Raw genomic sequence first — 17,894 nt, 5'->3', positions numbered from 1 at the left:
GATCCAGGAGCATAACAGCAGCTGCAGGGAGGGGATGCGGGTGTGCTGTCCCTGCTCTGTTTCCCAGGATCGTTGCAAAAACAAGAGTTTCAGTGTTGCAACAAAATTGGCAGTCATGGCATCTTCCTGGACAGCAGGAGCTGCTCCCAGGGGCTGGCATCTCTTCGGGGACAGGGCTGTGTAGGGTGTTGCCTAGTGTCAAGGGAAGCGATGTGAGTAGAGTGCCTGGGGCATCATTCCCTTTGGCATCTGCTCCACAGCTGCAAAACCAAAACAAAAGAAAAAAAGACAATAAAAAGGTGTTTCTATGTCAAGGCCAAGTTTGCTTTGTGGTAAAGCAGCCACTCTGTGTTGCAGGAGGGTGGTTCTGGTCACTGCCAGCACAATTCCCTGGTCCCCCATGCCTGGATCATGAGGTGGGATGCTCCACATCCAGGGGCAGGAGCAAGGGTGGCATTGCTTTTTGCTCTTGTGCCATCTGCTTCATGCAGTGGTGCCCTGATGAGCAGCCTAGCCGGATCGCCATGCACCCAGATGTTTTCATGACCCACACAGCTCTGATAGGAAGAAAACTGCCTGTGCTGACCAGTTTACCAACAAACCCCCATTTCTTCTTTCTTTCTCCCTCTCCATACACGGTCTTCCAGCGAGCGACCTGAAGGTCACCAAGGTTGACTTCCTCAAGAGCCAGAACTCGGTCCAGCACCACACGGATGCGTACGAAACGACAAGCCTGGTGGTGCGCCGAGGACAGCCTTTCCTGCTGCAGCTCACCCTCAGCAGGGAGCTGCGGGCCACTGACAAGCTGGCACTGCATTTCAGCATAGGTAAGCGTGGCACAAAACAGGAGCACCCCGGGCACAGCTCAGTCCCTGCAAACCCATGCAACGTGTCATGTTTTTTTTCCAGGGGAGAGGCCAATGAAGCCCCTGGGGACCCTGATGTCGCTGAACCCCAGGAGCACGAGGGATCTCAGTGGGTGGCAGATCACCATCACCAAGTCCAGCGGCACGGGGGTAGGGCATGTGGCGGCACCGGGAGCAACTGAGCAAGCCCCCAGAGCCCCCATCCTATTTTCCTTCTGCCCCGTGGTTTTTGACAGGCAGCAGCTTTGCCCCATTTAATTCCCATCCCTCCTGCTGGGCATGCAGGATGCGACCCATCCCCGTGGTGCTGCACCAGTGCCATCACGGAGGGTTGGTCATGTTCTGTCTCCTTGTCACCTCCCCAGTGCCTGCTGTCCGTCACCAGCGCAGCTGATGCCCCAGTGGGAAAATATGGCCTGACTGTAAAGACTGGATCTAACACTCACAAGCCCGAAAACAATGCTGTCTACCTTTTGTTCAACCCCTGGTGTGAAGGTAAGGAGGGCAGTCCAGCAACCGGGGTTATAATTACTGCTGCGTGGGACTGTCCCTGGGGGAGCTTCTCCTCTTCTTCTTCCCATGTGCATCCCTTCTTCTCCCTAAAATGCTGCAAGCAGCGTCCCCATGGAGCAAGAGCCATGAGCCAGCTCCTTGCTGGGGAGCCCTCGGAGCTTAAAATAAACAGTAGTCTTAGAGGAAACCCTTCAATGATAGGCAGAAAAGCATGAGTACTGCACAGCCATCAAATGCTGTGAGCACTACAGACCGCCAGCTCCCACCACCACTTCGCTTTCCAGGAAAATCTTCCTATAGCAGGTGTGAAAAGTCAACTAACATCTACGCTTTTTTTTGTCAAGCTGATATCGTCTTCCTGTCCAATGAGGCTGAGAGAAATGAGTATGTGCTCAACGATACGGGTTACATCTATGTTGGGTCTGCATACAACATACACGGTAGACCCTGGAATTTTGGGCAGGTAAGGCACAGCCATCCCCTCGGCCTTATTACCCCTATTCACTCTTTCTCTGTTTGGCATTTGTTTAAATGAATCCATAAAGAGTTAAGCCCATAAGCAGCTCAAAGCACTTGACTAATCCCCCTAGTTTCACTGGAAAAGCTCACCTGCTTAGAGTAATCTTTCTACTCAAGCATTTTCCCCAGCCCCGGCCTGAGAACAGAGCTTAGCAGCACATTTGTAATCAGATTGGCAGATACCTGGCAAAGGCTATGGAGACTGAGAACGGCGCATTTCTGGCCAAAAGGTTCCCCTAAGGCATCCTCCCTGCTCTGGCAGTTGCAGAGTGCAGCAAAAGTCCTCACAGTGATGCCTTTTCCACAAAGGGTGCCAAAGGGCATTATCCATAGGGCTGTTTCTACCCTAATACTTATTCTGCCATGAAGCAAAGAGAATTGACACTGATATTCTGCCAGGCTTCAGTGTGTAGGATATCTGGCATCTCTATGAGATCAACCTAAGGGAGCCTTAACAGCAATTGCTAATTAGGAATCTTTTGCTATAATCATTTGCATTTAGGTACTCTTTTTTTTCCCCCATTCTATTTCGTACCTATGCCAATGGACTGAATATTTGTATCTGTCTTGAATTTTCAATATTCAAATGAGTAATGTCCAAGGCTTCAGGGAGATGACGTAGGTGACTTAGGACTACTGACAGGAGTAAAGAGTTGCTGGGTCAGGTTCCACCTGTGCTTGCAAGGCACACAGCACAGGTTTTTTTCTCCCATGGTGGGTTTGCATTTAAGCCCTTCTTTGGAGAGAACAGCTTTGTGAAGCCCCACAGGCTTCAGAAGTAGGTTCATTCGATATCATAAAGGAAGTTCAGAAGTTGAGTCTAGTCAGACAGTTTCCTCCAAGTACCTAGATAGACTTCATGTTGACTGAGCAAATTCTGTTTCAGAGCCACATGTGAAAATGCCTCCATTTTCTTTCCAAAACAGTTTGAGGAATCCATCCTGGATGCCTGCATGTACCTGCTGGACAAAAGTAAACTGAAGATGAGCAGTAGAAGGGATCCTGTTATTGTGTCCAGAGCCATGTCTGCTTTGGTACGGTTCTCTCAGAGAAGTGATTTGTCCCTCCCGCTTTCCCTCCTCTTTCTTGCTCGTTTTTATTTCCCTGGGGATTTGAACACCATTTCAGGATGAATCCAAAACTGCAAGGAAAGAGCCAGAGGCATTTTGGGTGGAGGGAACAGGCAAGCGAAATACATCTCCCGATCTCTAAAGCTTGCAACTGCCCTGGCGGTTGTCCTTCCCCAGCCAACGCTGTGTTTTGGGGGACAACTTCTCTCTGTGGTGGGATCCTTCTGGGAGCCCCAAGCAGCAGTGCCACCTCCCTCTCTGGATATCCAGAGGTCTGGATGGATATCTGGAAACTCTGGAGGGTTTCCAAGCAGGGAAGCCCCCGGCTGGTGTCAGCAGCCTTGTTGGGGAAACGTGGAACAGGCACGGACCCTGATGTTAAACCTCATTCGGCCTCATCCCTGAATCTGTCTCCTCTGCATGTGTGTGGCCATAGGTGAATGCCAATGATGAAAACGGTGTCCTGCTGGGGAACTGGTCAGGGAAGTACGAAAACGGGACCTCTCCCATGGCATGGATTGGGAGCGTTGCCATTTTACAGCAGTATTACAAAACGAAGAAGCCAGTTGGTTTCGGTCAATGCTGGGTCTTTTCAGGAGTCCTCACTACAGGTAAAGGGTGAACTGTCTCTCTGTCTGATATTCTAATTACTGCGCTAGTGACCCAAATTACCACAACCCCAGGCTCCAGAGGTGGTGGGGAAACCTCTGCATGCTCTTGGTCCTGGCGTTTTCATGAAGTGGTTGAGACATCTGTCATGTAAGGAGGGAGCTGGGATTGCTCAGCCTGGTGTGGAGAAGGCTCAAAGGTCTGATCCATGGGTACAAATACCCCACAGGAGGGAGTAAAGACATCAGAGCCCTACTCTTCCTAGTGGTGTCCAGTGCCAGGACAAGAGGCGATGGGCACAAAATGGAGGACAGGAGGCTCCCTCTGAACACCAGGCAGCACCTCTGTGCTGTGTGGGTTGTGGGGCACTGGCGCAGGTTGGGGATCCCTCCTTGAGGATATTCAGAAGCCACCTGGATGTGGTCCTGGCCTACCCATTCCAGGTAGCCCTGCTTGAGCGGAGGCTTGGATGAGGTGATTTTGTGACCCACTGGTTTGTCTGTCCCTGTCACAGTCATGCGCTGCCTGGGGATCCCAGCCCGGAGCGTGAGCAACTTCAACTCGGCGCACGACACGGACGAGAACCTGAGAGTTGACGTCTACCTGAACGAAAAGGGAGAGAAGCTGAAATGGATGTCCGTCGACTCCGTCTGGTATGGACAAAGAGGGCCAACCCTTCCTAGCCCCCCGTGTGGTGCTGCCCCACAGCGCTGCGCTTCCCAGCCCCAGCAGCCTTTCCTCTGACTGCTGCCCTACTGCTTCGGGTTTGTTACTGGGGAGGGAGAGAAAGCTCACAGGGTTTCATAGGGCTACACTCAAATCCCCATTAAACCTGCCTTCTGGAAGGATTAAGCCGAGGAGATCACAACTCCTGCCTATAACGGTGCACTCCTCTTCTTTGCAACCCGAACTCTTGCAGGAACTTCCATGTGTGGAATGACGTCTGGATGAAGCGGAGGGACTTGCCTTCAGGGTTTGATGGCTGGCAGGCAATCGATTCAACCCCTCAGGAGCAAAGCCAAGGTAGGATTGGCCTAGAAAGGCTCTTCTGCAACTCCTGAGGGAGCCAGTGATGTTTTGTGTGGAAATTGTGGTCCCCAGTCAGCAAAGCACATGCTGCCCCTGCACATCTTTCCGCACCCAGGCAGTGACACCCTAAAGCTGGTGGTCCCACTCCTGCTGTCTCAGCCCAGGAAGGGGGGAAAGGTGTTTCCTGGCAGGCAGAAAACCAGACCAGTAGGATACCGTGGGGATGTGAATGTGTAAATACACGTTTTCATGCTGACAAAATGTTTTTGAGGGCCTCACATTCTGGGTGCATCTAAAGATGGTGTGGCCATTGGTGCATTGAGATTGAGTGGGCTTGAGTGAGTTTGGGCACCTGCAAAAATCAGCCAGTACCTGGGGCTGGGAAGGGGACCCAGCCTTGGCAAAAGCACCCTAGATGATTTAAGTGGGGGAAAACACATAAAAGCTCTTACTAGACCTTGTTCCTATATAAAAAAAAAAAATATCAAAGAGCTATTGTAGGGGGGTTTGGGCTTTATAACTGAGTTGGAGGAGTATTTACTATTAAAATGGGTGCATAACCCTGCTCGGGGTGGTGGAATAAAATTTTGAGGCTCTGCTCATGTTTGGCAAGGCAAATGGTGTTGAATGTGATTTTTAGGTATTTTCCAGTGCGGCCCGTGCCCACTGAAGGCTATCCGAGATGGGGACGTATATTTGCCCTATGACAGCAAGTTTGTGTATGCGGAAGTGAACGCCGACAAAGTCTATTGGCGTGTGAAGGAGGAGAACGGCACGAACAAGTACATCAAGCTGAACGTGGAGAGCCAGAGCATCGGCGCCAATATCAGCACAAAAGCTGTGGGGCAGAACCGTCGGGAAGACATCACCTGGCAGTACAAGTTCCCTGAAGGTGACTGCCCCCATCCTCCAAAGCAGTGCCGAGGAGGTCCCCGGCTGCATGGGTCACCCCACAATGCGTGTCTTCTGCTGTGCCAAACCCACCCCATTGGGGCTGGAGAGCCAGGGAGGCAGCTCTGCTCTCGGGCATCTTCATAGCTGCAGTGACATCTATAGGCTGCTCGTTGGGGACAGGGGCAAGCAAGCCTGCAGGGTGTGGGAGAGAGGGGCTGAATGACGAACGTAGTGGTCTGACACACTGCAGCTTCTTTCTTTCCTTTTTTCCTTTCCATTCCCCACAACATATTGGAAAAAAGATGATGATAACTCCCTCCCCATGGTTCTCCCTGCCTCAGATCCAGCCGTGCTGTTCTGGACTATTAAACCCTTCCCAGTGAGGAGTGGGAACATCTCAGGCTAGAAAATTTAAGCAGCATCCAGCCTCTAAAAGTGCCTCCTTCAGGAAATTTTTCCAGCTGCTCACTGGTCCAAAATGCTACCAGTGGTAACATAAACAAAGAGGGTGTCCTGAGCTGAGGCTGGAGGCGGTTGGTGCCCTGAAAGCCTCTCTGCTCAGCAGCAGAAACGTGAAGAAAGGGAAGGGAAGGTGGTTCTGGCTGAGGGTACTGGGATACAGCTCTCAAACAGCTTTTTCCTTCACCCAGGCAGCTCAGAGGAAAGGGCATCCATGCAGAGAGCGAGCTCCTTCCTACAACCTTCAGGGTTGGTACCTCGTGCAGGCTTCGCTGCGATTCGTCCCATGGCCATGGGCTTAGACAACGTGGATGGCAGGGCTATGGTCCAAAATGAGGTGGTCCCCAAGAGCGGGGTCGAGCTTGTGATAACCAACGAAAAACCTTTGTATCCTGGTGAACCGATTGAAGTGGTCATCACAGTGAAGAGCACTGCTGCTGGGAGCTGGACCGTTGCTCTTGCTGGCTCCTGCCAGCTGCAGTCCTACACTGGGAAAGTCGATGCCAACCTTGGATATATCAAGGAGACCGTCAAGCTGGAAGGCAAATCCGGTAGGCATGGGAATTGTGATATGTTTTATAGGTTATTTAATGTGACAGTCTGGGATTTCACTCAAGCCAATGCATAACTACAGGTCAGCGCATGGCTCAGCTGCACAAAGAGCAGAAATTGCTTGCCTGTCACCTGCCTCTCTTGCAGCTGCATTTGGGAGTCTTAGTTACAAACTGTGATCCCATTGCAGAAGGGATCAAAACTCAAAGGCTCTGCGATGGTTAGAAACCATCAGTGTGGTCAGACAGACATCCGCACTGTGCAGGTGAGGCGTGCACCACTGCAGTCCTCACTGCCTGAGCATCAAGCAGCAGAGACCCCAGCACAGGATTTAGACAGCTGAACATCTCAGCCTTTTTTAAAATTATTTTTTAAATTTTAATTCCTTGGTCATGCTGCTGTAATGTCAATGAGCTGACTGTGACGCTTGTGACTGGCATTTCCTGAATTCTTCACCCAAGCAAACTCCAGCTGAAGGGCTGCCTGCCCGCCTAGTCCCCCCCGGGCTGTTTGCTGCTTGTTGCGTATCTTGGAGCAACCTGGGTTGCATTGCTGATCCCCAGCAGTGTGACTGCAATGTGCCAAAGAAGACACTAACGAGTGATGAATAATTAACAACACTTGCTCATTCCAAGCATGAGTCACCCTTGAAAAAAATATATATAAAAATCTTTGCTGCTGGTGCTTTCTGAGTGAGCCTGAGCCAGCACTTGCTTTGGGGGAGATGGGGAGTGCAGGGCATCACCTGCTGGCCACGTGGCCAGAAGCAGGGTAGCCTCAGGAAGTGTGCCTCGTCCTGTGTCCCGCCAGGCACTGCCACCAGTGCCAACCCTGCCATGGGTTCCCGGGTGCCATAAAAAAATGATAAAGTCGTGTTCTCCCTCCTGCAGAGGTACGCGTCCCTCTGAAGATCGCACCTGATGCATACATGAAGGCGCTGGCTACAGCGGAAGACGAAGAGTACGTCCACGTCACCGCCATTGCCGAGATCCAGGGGACACCTGAGAAGCTTACCAAGGAGGCGGCGCTGAGCTTCGAGTACCCCCCCATCCAGGTCCAGGTGAGGCGGCACCCCCCCAGGCTCGGCTGGGATTAGGGTCTCAGCTCTGCTGGCATCCCGGGCAAAAGTCCCGAAACTGCAGGGAAAATGTGATGAAACTGGGCAGCAGGAAGGGTGAGCGGGGCTGCCCTGTGCATGGTGGTGCTGCAAGGAGGCACCCACGTCCCCTCCCTTGACCCCGATGCAGACTGGTCTCCTGGGGCTGCACCAGCTCCATTGCACGGGTGCTCCAAAATCAAGGGGGTTGTGCAAAAAACCCTGCCTTGGCAGAGTGAACCAGCAGCATCTCCGGCGTCCTTAACATCTCTCTTTCCTCCTATGTCAGATGCCAGAAACAGGAAAGATGAACAAGGACTTCACCTGCGCCTTCATCTTCAAGAACAAGCTGAATGTACCCCTGGACAACTGCAAGCTGATGGTGGAGGGCTTGGGCATATTTAAGATGGCAACATTTGAGCAAGGGTAAGGAGAGATTTTGAGCAGTCCTGAGCCCCATGCAGCTGATGAGCATGGCAGAATGCCCTTTCCTGCTTATCTTTAAATTCTCCTTGACGAAACAGTTAGTTAGGGACTGCATGCAATGCAACCCTTCAAAGCCATGTCCAAATGGTACCAGGGGCTCACAGCCTGGGGGAGGTCTCTGTAGAGTGCCAGGGCCACCAGCCAGTGCTGCCATGCCAAGCCCCGCTCGCTGCACTTGGGTATGCTCCTTCTCCCATGACCAATGCTAAATGCAGACAGGGGCTTTTTCTTTAAGAGAAACCATGAGAAATTGGCTAATGAGACCCGTGATGTGCAAGCAGCTCATACTGGGACTGTTTTCCTTTCTCCTTAGGGATGTACAGCCTGGTAGGATCATTAAGTCCGAAGTAATCTGCACTCCGACGAGAGCAGGAGAGAAGAAGATCGTGGCCAAGCTGACCTCAAACCAGGTCAAAGGGATTTCGGTGGAGAAGGCCATCACCATCACCCACTAGGAGCAGTGCCTCAGTCGGGACAGAAGAGGACCCTGGATGCGCCACAGCCGCGCTCTGCTGCTGCCGCTTGCCTCCTTGATTGCAGGATAGAGCTTGATGAGCAAAGAGCAAAAATCCCATTAAGTGAAGGGAATTACGCTGAGATAAAGGGCATAGCTGCTTTGATTGCAGCTCACTGTGATTCAATAAAGATCATTGAAATCAACATGTTGATTGTGTGGCCGATATTTGTGCTGGAGCAGGGGGTGTTTTGCAGCTGCTGTGGGCCCACCAGGCTGCCCAGACCCCACTGCACAAGGGCTCAAGAAACATTTTAAGCAATTCTCCCCTGGGCCATGCTTCTCCCACTCCCCTGGCAAACGCTTCAGACAGCAAAAGAAGGAAACCTGGCAGAGTCTTCCCCAAATACCATTCTTCTTCCCCTCCCACCCACTTCCATTTCCTTTTTTTGGGGAGAGGTGGGGAAGAATTGGTACTGGGACATTTTTGGAAGAAGTACCATTTCAAACACCATTACCAGAGCTCTGGTGGAAGCATATTGCCTCTGCTTCTCCCCTCCCACCCCAAATACTGCTGGGGGACTGGAGGGCAGCGTACTTCTGGAGTGCTTCCAGCCAAAGTGCGGGGAAGGCGAGAGCCGCTGTGCACAGCTGGGGCTGTGCACATCCCCTGAGCTCAGAGCTCAGATAAGGGGGGTTCAGTATTTCTGTGAGAAAAGAGCAAACTGAGCCACGCAGTAGCAGAGGCTTATTATTTACACATTTTAAAAAGCAAATGCTTGAGCCTTAGGGCTGTGCAGCAGGAAAAAGAAAGGGTGATGATGCCAGGCTGCCCACGCATGGTGGGTGCAGCAAAGGGTGTGCTGCCAGTGGCGAGAGCACAGCACAGGACCTGTTCATCCCCATCCCATCTTGCAATGAGATGAAATATTTTTTGCATTAAGACCTAATCTTTCCCCAGGGCCTCTCATCTCTCTGCTTTGAAATTTCCTCATTTAGCCAAGAAAACAAGTTAGCTGTTGACTAGCAAGCAGCCAAAGCAAAGCAGCGGGCAGCCCCCCCTACTTTGCACCCAAGGGCAGTGCCCAGCTGTGAGGACATGCCAGGATCTGGCCCTATGGACAGGCACAATCCAGGACCCCAACCTGAATCCCAGGAAAAAAAGATAGGAGGAAAAAGGTTAAAAATAATAACAATTACAAAAAAGAGGCTTTGTTCGTGCCCTTGGATTTCAAAGATTTGGGGAGCAACAGCAGCAACGCAGCCCCCAGCCCCGCTGCCCACATTGTCCCCTGTGTCCCCCCCAGGGCCACCCCAGGCATGGTGCAGGTGGGACCGGGAGCAGAGCATAGGGAAGGGAGGAGCATACAGGTGGAAGTGTTAATTCTTTAATAATTTTAAAGTACACTTAGCCACCAGAGGCATAAAACAGAAGTTACAATTACCAAAATACATATATTTCCAAGAGGTGTAAGTGCTCAACTTGCATAGAAAAACCTGCTGTCGAAGACACCGGAGTAGAGGAACACTTCCCACAGCTGCCACGATCCTGTCCCACCACGGAGGAAAACCTCACCCCGGAGCAGCAGCAGGAGCCCCAGCCCAGGAAGGTGCCCTCACTGCGCTGCCTTCACCAGGGGAACATCCTCGAGGGCCCCCGGCCTTCCCCGGGGCAGCTGCCGCACACAGGGCTGGAGGCAAAGGCACCACGGCACGGGGGGCAACAGGCACACAAAGGGAAGGGGATGGGAACCAGGGGTTTGGTTTCAATTTCATGGAAATCACATTTGGTCTCGAGCTGGCGGGGTGGTAATTAAAGTATGAGATTTGTGGCAGAGCCAGCGATAAAGGACGTTTCTCCAGCTCCCGAAGGTTTCTGCCACTTCCAACTTTTGTCACGCTGTCTCGAGGCAGGGCAGGAGGTATAGTGAGGATGTGAAGGAAATACGCTGGGTTCCTGATGTGTTTCCAGCTCCTGCCCCTTGGCTGGGATGAAAATGTGGGAGTGTGTAGGGGAAGGAGTGGGGCAGCCTCACCCCTCACTTCTCACTGCTTTCCAGTTTCAGTTATTAAAAAATAAGGAAAAACAAAACGAAACAAAACAAAACAAGGAAATGCCAGCGCCTGAGGAGCAATGCAGGAGGTGGGACACAATAAGGTGCACCAGCCCGGAGAGCAGAGGCCGAAACATGCCACCTCAACCCGTGTCCACCCAAAGCGACAAGAGCAGCACCCGAGGAGCATCACCAAAACATGGCACAAGGTGCTTTTTTCCAAACTGAGGCCCTCACGAGCTCGCCTTGACGCAATCTTCACCCTGGCATTTCAGGCCATCCAAGAACAATTTTCCAGACCGTGCCCGAGAGGCGAAGCACGCGGCTCAGCCGAGGCATCAGGCACGTCTGCAGAGCGTCTCCTAAGGGGGCCGGCAGCCAGCACTGCTCCCGCTCGCTGAACGAGGGCCACAACTGCTCCTGGCCCAGCTCCAGCCACCTGGAAAACACCACCAAGAGCAGCCCACCCCAGCAGTCACACCGTGGACATAGCCATCAAATTGCCTCCAAGTTCTCTGCTTCTAAAGCTGCTGGCGCTGGTTTCCAGCCACGACCTCGGTTCTCCTGCAGGACCCCGTAGCACCATTCCCACCCTATGGATAGGGCAGCAGGGGCAGAGAAGCTCACAGGGAGCAGACAGAGGCTGAGCAGCAAGCCAAAATTAGGAAATATGAGCTAGTCTTAGTGTCCTCCTTAAACGTCCCTATTTCTCCCTATCGGAAATCCCTTACAGATCTATGTATGTCCCTGATGTTCATTTAATGCTCTTGTTTGTTAATATCTACTCTGTTTTTTTCCCGGTTTTCAGCCAAACTGTACTCCTTACAGTCACCAGACTCAGTTTGTTACCACATTTTCATCCCCAAAGCTCCTTTATCACTGTCATGAAAAAAATAAAATCTTGCACAAATTCCACCTGGTATTGCTTCAATAAATAATAGAAACCTAACCTAAGTCTCCCACAATTCCTCCCCGACTCCTTTACCTTTCTCTCTAGAGGAAGCAATTATCTTTGTTCCACGTTATGGGGAGGGGGGCTCGAAGCCAAGCACAACCTGTGGTGGAAACCCAGGAGCACATCTCCCTGGTACCCTGCAAAATTCGCTGATAATTAAGATGAGGGAGATGACATGAAGAAGAAAACAAAACAACAACAGACAGAAAAAATATTCTAAATATAAAGCTGCTGTAACTGATGACCAGAGTGGTCCCCGAATGCTCTTGCTGTGACCATTGCCACCTGCAGCAGCATCCTCCTTGGGCAACACGTGGTCCTTCTCTGCGCTCACACCATTCACCAGGAGCTGGCTGCAAAATTAGCTTAAGGAGCCCCTGATTAGCAGCAAACGCTGACAGGACAATGTTAGAGGAAGGATTAAGAGGCAACGTTTGTTCCCAGCTACCTCCGGCTACCCAGAGAAGAAAAAAGAGGTGTAAGCAGAGCAAGCCCAACGGAGCGGCGGGGTGCGGATGCCTCCCTCTCTTTGAGTGCAGGAACAGCCCCGGTGTTCCTAGATCCTGGCATCCCACCTCTGCCAGGAGCTGAGCTCCGGCCTCCTTCACAGTCCAGAGCTGGCATCCACAGGCTGAGCTCAAAAGGAGGTGTTTTTAGCAAAACCTTCAGAGCTGGGCTAACACGGCCGTCACGCCATGCTTATCGCACAGCCTCCGAAGGGCTGTAAGGACACAAGGGCACACAGACCCCTCCCGGCTGCACCTTCTGGGACCACGCTGGCAGCTTTCCTTAGAGGCCACGTTAGAAATGCTCAATACAGCAGGCGACACGTGTAGGGAGAGGAGCTTATGAATCTCACCATTTATAAAGCTTTGGCTGGAGATTTGCACTGCTTCTGCTAGTGCCGTACCTGGCTCCCCGATAAATACTCCTGAATTATTTTCTGCACCAAAAGTACATTAAAAACAAACAAACCAACCAAAAACCCACCCTACCTCTCTCCAGCGCAAGTAGCTATTAAAACAAAAGAACCTGAAACCGTCCCTTGACACTTCCGAGGACGCTTTGCTTATTCATGTAACACCTGGATGGCGACGTCTCGAGCCAGGAACTGCTCGATTTCTTCTTGGGTCATGATCGCGGATGCGGGGGCTGCTGCCGCCACCCCAGCTGGCGGTGGGCTCTTGCAGTCCAGGTTCGAGAAAGGACTGAGCCACGCCAAGGAGAAAGCACCGCCGAAGGCCGCTCTCATCCCCTCCCAGCCGCTGATCCTCTCCCAGGTGGGCTTCTGGTTTTTAAGACGCTCAATACCCTGCAAGAAGAGAAAAGTTTAAGGTTGTTTCATGTTCAAAGCAAGTATTTGGGCAACAACCACTGCACAGGGTGTTCACGGTTCAGCTAACAAGACAGACATCCTGATTTACCGATGGTTTCAGCCTTGCATTTAACAACGAAACCCTTAAACACGACCCAGTTCATGGACAATCTGAGTCCCGGTGAGTTATTTGGGTATACGTTGGCATTAGTTTTTATGGTGAAAAGATGGCTTCTGAAACTACTCCTTTTTCATACTTGGATATCTTCTCCCAGTGTTCTTTGAATCCCTTCAGCAAGTAATGAAGTACAACTGCAACATGAAATTCCACCTCGTTTGTTTGTTTTTTTTCTCCAGGAGTTCAGACACAGGCAAAATAGCACGGCTTTTTCCAGTCACCAGGAATTTACTACGGCCAGATCTAGGCTTGGCCCCTGAAGCTGACATCACAACAAGCTTACTTCGCACTGATTAAGAGCGAATATTTAGGAACACAATTTCCATTTAGCAAACTGTCCAAGGCAAATCGCAGTGCAAGGCTGATACCCACTGGGATGCGAGGAAACCTACATCGATGTCAAAGCAGGACCGGCAATTCTGTCTTTCCTAAGGAGCTTTGGGCAGCCAGCTCCAACTCCTCCTCTCTCCAAGAGCATCACTAGAGTACGCGTTTTGACCAGGTCCGTCATATTTTGGGGCCGACATTTTATTTCTGGTAGTCTTCTCCATGTAGAACTAAGAAACTCGTAACGCTTGTTTTTAAGGCTACCCCAGGTGAAGCAGGGCCCACATTTTTACACCCATCTTCTCCATCACGCAAGAGAGGAGTCAGCTTTACAGGCGAGCGTGATATGATGCAGGTGACAACGTAGAAACTCTGCCCTTCGAGAAGCAAGGGTACTGGATCAAGGCTTTGAGAAATTCAAGGAAAAAATGAGCGTGTTGAGTTAAAACCATTTAAACCACCATTTTAGAATAAATGGATGAAAACCACATGTGTTCTAATTCTGCAGGTTGTCTCTAAGCACCCACAAATCATTTCAAAAACTTTGCAGGGCAAAAAAAATAACTACATGCAATACCCCAGCAGCACCACAACTGGGCTTACAGCAAGCCCTGCAAATAGCATGACATTTTAATAAAGCAGCAGCTTGGTTTTTCAATAACATTGAGTGTGCAGGAGCAGGCCCAGGAGAAAAAGCGCCATAAACAGAGAAATTAAATGCAAAGCTTTTGCAAACGTCGTTTGTGCCGCATTTCCCCTGCTGACTTTGGAGCAGGGAGGAAGAGTCGATCACTGCTTAAGCAAAGGAAGAGCTTTGGTCCTCAGCTGCTCCTTGGCAAGCCAGAGGGACTGCTAATGTGTTTGAAACAAACCACGGCTGCAGCGTTTGCTGTGGGAGCTTCTGGAGAGAAGGAAAACGAGCAGCACAGGGCAGGAGGAGGAGCAGACTCCAGGCATTCGAGCTCTTCCCCAGCAGCCCAAGCTTTAATCCTGCCCTCAGTCACACATGTGTAATCCAGTTCGATCCATGTTGCATCCATGTTGCCATCTAAATCACAAATAAGGATCTTTAAGGCTTCTTGGCAGCAGCCCGCTCTCCACCCCCGCCCCCCCCAAAAAAAAATACAAAAAAAAAAACACATTATTCGCCCACTCTGGCTAGCATCTGCTAACCGAGGCGGTAAGCAGGGTCAGCCCGAGGCTGCACTAATGCCAGCTTAGGGAGCAGATAATCGGAGCAGCTAGGGGCGTACTTTCTCTCTCCTTGCCCAACCTCGCTAATCCCTTTAGGGCACATATTCAAAATGAGAAAAAGTTGTAAAAGTCCTATCCTGTTCCCATCCTGGCTGCCCGCCCCACAGGCGGTAGGGTGTGAGGAAGGTTACGGGAAAGGAGGGAAAGATAAAGAAAGGTTCCCAAGATATCCAAGTTTAATTTGCGATGTGCAAGCACAGACAGAGACTGGCGGGAAAAAAAAATCATAATCAGTAACTTAATGCTTTACCTGCAACATTGTGTAATTTACCTTAAAAAAAATAAAATAATCAGGAGTCACCAAAATTGTAACCCGGTTTTGGCTTTAAAAATAAAATTTAAAGGTGAAGGAAGGAAGAAACGCATGACAGTTGAAGACCTGACCGCTTGTCAGCGGGAGCAGCGGTGTGCAGGACAGCTCGCACGTGTTAAAGGAACCTAACGCGTTTCTTCTAATACACTTGTAACATCCAGAAGGAAAGCACGAACAGAACCGGCAAACATTGCAACCATTCATCAGTTATGGGTGAGATACAGGAGGTGTTGCTCAATATCTGAGAGCATGATCAAGGCAGGCTTTCCTGGCAGTCCCTCCTGGCCCTCTGCAACAGCAGGCACAGGAGCTCCCTGCATCCACTTCTGCTTGCAGCGCCCCCAAACTTTCAAAAAAAAAAATAAAGAAAAACATGGCCATGATTTAGGAAATGCCAGTTTGGGAAAGAAACTGCCACAACCTAAGCAGCGTTGTTCTCATAGGACACAGGATCAGTTAAGCAGCTTATTTGTACTCTGGGATTTCTCCAACTTCCAGCTTTGCCTGCCGCAATGAACGGGCAAAGTCACGTCTCCCGCAGAAGTGCTCTGCCTCTCATCAAGTCTGTCCTCCAATTTCTCTTGGCCATGCTACAGCAGAACCAGCACCTGAAATCAGGTAGCCCTGTCCAAGAAAATACAAGCCAGGAAGTCTGCCTTTCTCATGTTGATACTGACCCCAGTTAGTACCATTCAAATTGCATCAAATCACACCGCCAAATCATAGAGTGCAAGTAAAACAGAAGACCCCAGTCACTGGGATACCCACAACAGGCATCAGAGGACATTTCTGCAAGCTGTGATGATGCCTCACTGAAAATTAAGTTTGTCTGAAAATATCAACGCTGTATCATACAACACTTTGCATTTGTTTGAAACAATGAGTAATTACATTTTTTCCACAACAATCTTAATGCCAGAACACAACCAGTCTTCCTCCAAAATACACAGTAAAGAAGGGTAAATATTACAAAGCTGGAATGTATCAACACAATTTTAAAGCAATAAACCACACAGTGAGACGCATTAGTTTCTCACCTATCTAGGTGACTAAAGCCAAAAGCGAAAGTTCAGAAAGCCAATACAGATTTCCCCAAAGTTTAAAGTGAAGAAAGAAAATAAGAACAGCAAACATTTTTTTTTGGAAAAGTTTTATTGCATTTGTTTTCCATATGGAAGCATTGACAGATTGAAAAGATGCAGCATTCACATTACTTCCAAAATGAGACATCCACTAAATCTCTCCTTCCCTGATTTCCCTCCCTTCCCCCATGGCTTTGAAGCAGTCTAAACAGGTCATCTTTCAAAAATATGATTTTATTTAAACCAAGGAAAGAAAAGATTCCTTGGAATTCATGGACACAGCCGATTTGCATTTTTCCTTTGTTCGCAATATTCTGATGAGCCTATGGGAGTCACGATCCAAAAATATAATAAAATTCCTACCTGAACACAAGATGCCTGTTGCAGTTACAAATGGCTTAGCTTTACCCGTTTCTGGAATGCCTTCTGTCCCTCCCACTTTCATCACCACACAGTTCATAACAGTATGCATGCTCCTTACCATCAACATTTCCCAATTTAAAGTGCATACGCGTGTGTGTGTGTATTTGCACACATACACATGTATGCATAAATATGAGAAAAAGATTTACAAAGCTCTAAAACCAGGGCAATGCTAAGAATATGGGCTCAATCGCCCTGGTATACCTACACATCCTGTCAATATTAGTCTTTATAGTAATCTGTCTGCCTCTGAGCATTCACAGCAGTTTTTCACGTTAACACTGTTCAGCAGGCATTGCTCTAACAACTCATTTACCAAGACAAACACACACAAACAAGATGATCCTGCTACTCTAAACACTTGAAAATTAGATCTCTTTCTTTCTTTCCTGCAAATGTAAGGCATTTAAAGAAATCCAAACAATCTTCTTAATCTGCCACAGTTACCCTAAGACGGCAACAATTTCCTGTGCACAAGGGAGGGAACAGACAAAATAATGCCAGAAAGATGGAACCAATTCCGAGGCTGGAAGGAAGAAGGGGGGGGGAAGTGGTCTTGGCAACATTTGTTTGAAATACTTCAACTGTGTGTGATCACCAGGTCAACTGGCTCTCTTGCTGTGTTGTGTTCTTGTCTCGCACCTTTTGATAAAGTGAAGTGTCTACTTCCCAGTTCAAGTTCACTTATGAAAGAGCGACGCGCTCCTTCAGGAAGTCCAAAGGTGTCTGTGTAGGACTGTTGGCACTCGTATGTCTTCCACAGAGCTCATCACAGTCAGGAGACAGCATGAGAATCTATTCAGAAGAGGTGGGTCACAACAGAGAAAGAGGATCCCCTCCACATTAGTTATGCCATACAGAAAGCAGAGAGAAACAAAGGCCAGTAAAGTTAACAAGATTAAAGAAATAAAATAAAAGAAATGAAAAAAAAGAAAAAGAAAAAGCAACAGCAGCAGTTTCAGCCAGAGATATAGAATTATCTAAAATTGTGGAATACAGGGCTTTTTTTTCTCTGCAATTATCAGCCATTCAATAGACATAAAAAAAAGTTCGTTTTGCTTTTTCTTTTAAACATTCATGGAAAATTTATAACAGTAGTGCTGTAATATGTTTCTATCTTAGTGGAAATGCTGGTCAGGAATTCCTCAGACCACATACTGGTACGGGTCTGCTTTTCCTTGGTCTGGTGTTGCGAATGGGCTAAGCCATGCTATAGAGAACGGATGGCCAAATACTGCTTTCATGTTCATCCATTTTGTTTTTTTAGCCCATCTTCTCTCTTCCTTTTTCAACTGTTCTATTCCCTGAAAACAGAAATATCACATTTTCAGTCAAACACTCAGCTTTTATAGTTCTGGATTTGTGGAAAGCTCTACTCTCAATTACCCCTTATCCAAAGGATGGAGTAAGAAAATAAAATTGCATTTATAGAGCCTCTCCCTTTCT

The 17,894-nt window shown here is 49.4% G+C and overlaps 3 protein-coding genes across 10 annotated transcripts in view; 1 reads left to right on the top strand and 2 right to left on the bottom strand.

Moving 5' to 3' along the window:
- KIAA1143 (KIAA1143 ortholog) overlaps positions 1 to 17,894 on the bottom strand; it is a 273,363-nt gene that overhangs the window by 68,014 nt on the left and 187,455 nt on the right. The window lies entirely within an intron of this gene.
- TGM4 (transglutaminase 4) lies at positions 422 to 8,650 on the top strand. The gene is given in 14 exon segments (XM_035549739.2): positions 422 to 588; positions 652 to 827; positions 910 to 1,016; positions 1,232 to 1,361; positions 1,724 to 1,842; positions 2,825 to 2,932; positions 3,405 to 3,579; positions 4,092 to 4,230; positions 4,497 to 4,600; positions 5,247 to 5,498; positions 6,151 to 6,510; positions 7,402 to 7,571; positions 7,897 to 8,033; positions 8,407 to 8,650. Coding segments are annotated over 14 exon segments (2,286 nt in total). The 3' UTR covers positions 8,549 to 8,650.
- ZDHHC3 (zinc finger DHHC-type palmitoyltransferase 3) overlaps positions 9,920 to 17,894 on the bottom strand; it is a 31,217-nt gene continuing 23,242 nt past the window's right edge. For 4 of the 8 annotated variants that reach the window (XM_035549768.2, XM_035549771.2, XM_035549769.2 and 1 more), the window contains one exon: positions 16,239 to 17,752. In XM_035549768.2, coding sequence (XP_035405661.1) covers positions 17,594 to 17,752 — 159 coding nt within the window. In that variant the 3' untranslated portion in view covers positions 16,239 to 17,593. Of the gene's footprint in view, positions 12,869 to 16,238; positions 17,753 to 17,894 lie in introns of those variants that run through there. The other 4 variants (XM_035549765.2, XM_035549766.2, XM_035549767.2 and 1 more) reach the window with 2 other exon arrangements.

The sequence above is a fragment of the Cygnus atratus genome, chromosome 2 (assembly GCF_013377495.2).
Source record: "Cygnus atratus isolate AKBS03 ecotype Queensland, Australia chromosome 2, CAtr_DNAZoo_HiC_assembly, whole genome shotgun sequence".
Classification (NCBI taxonomy): Eukaryota; Metazoa; Chordata; class Aves; order Anseriformes; family Anatidae; genus Cygnus; species Cygnus atratus.
The sequence above is the reverse complement of the archived record's forward strand: the minus strand, read 5'-3'. Positions and strand labels throughout refer to the sequence as shown.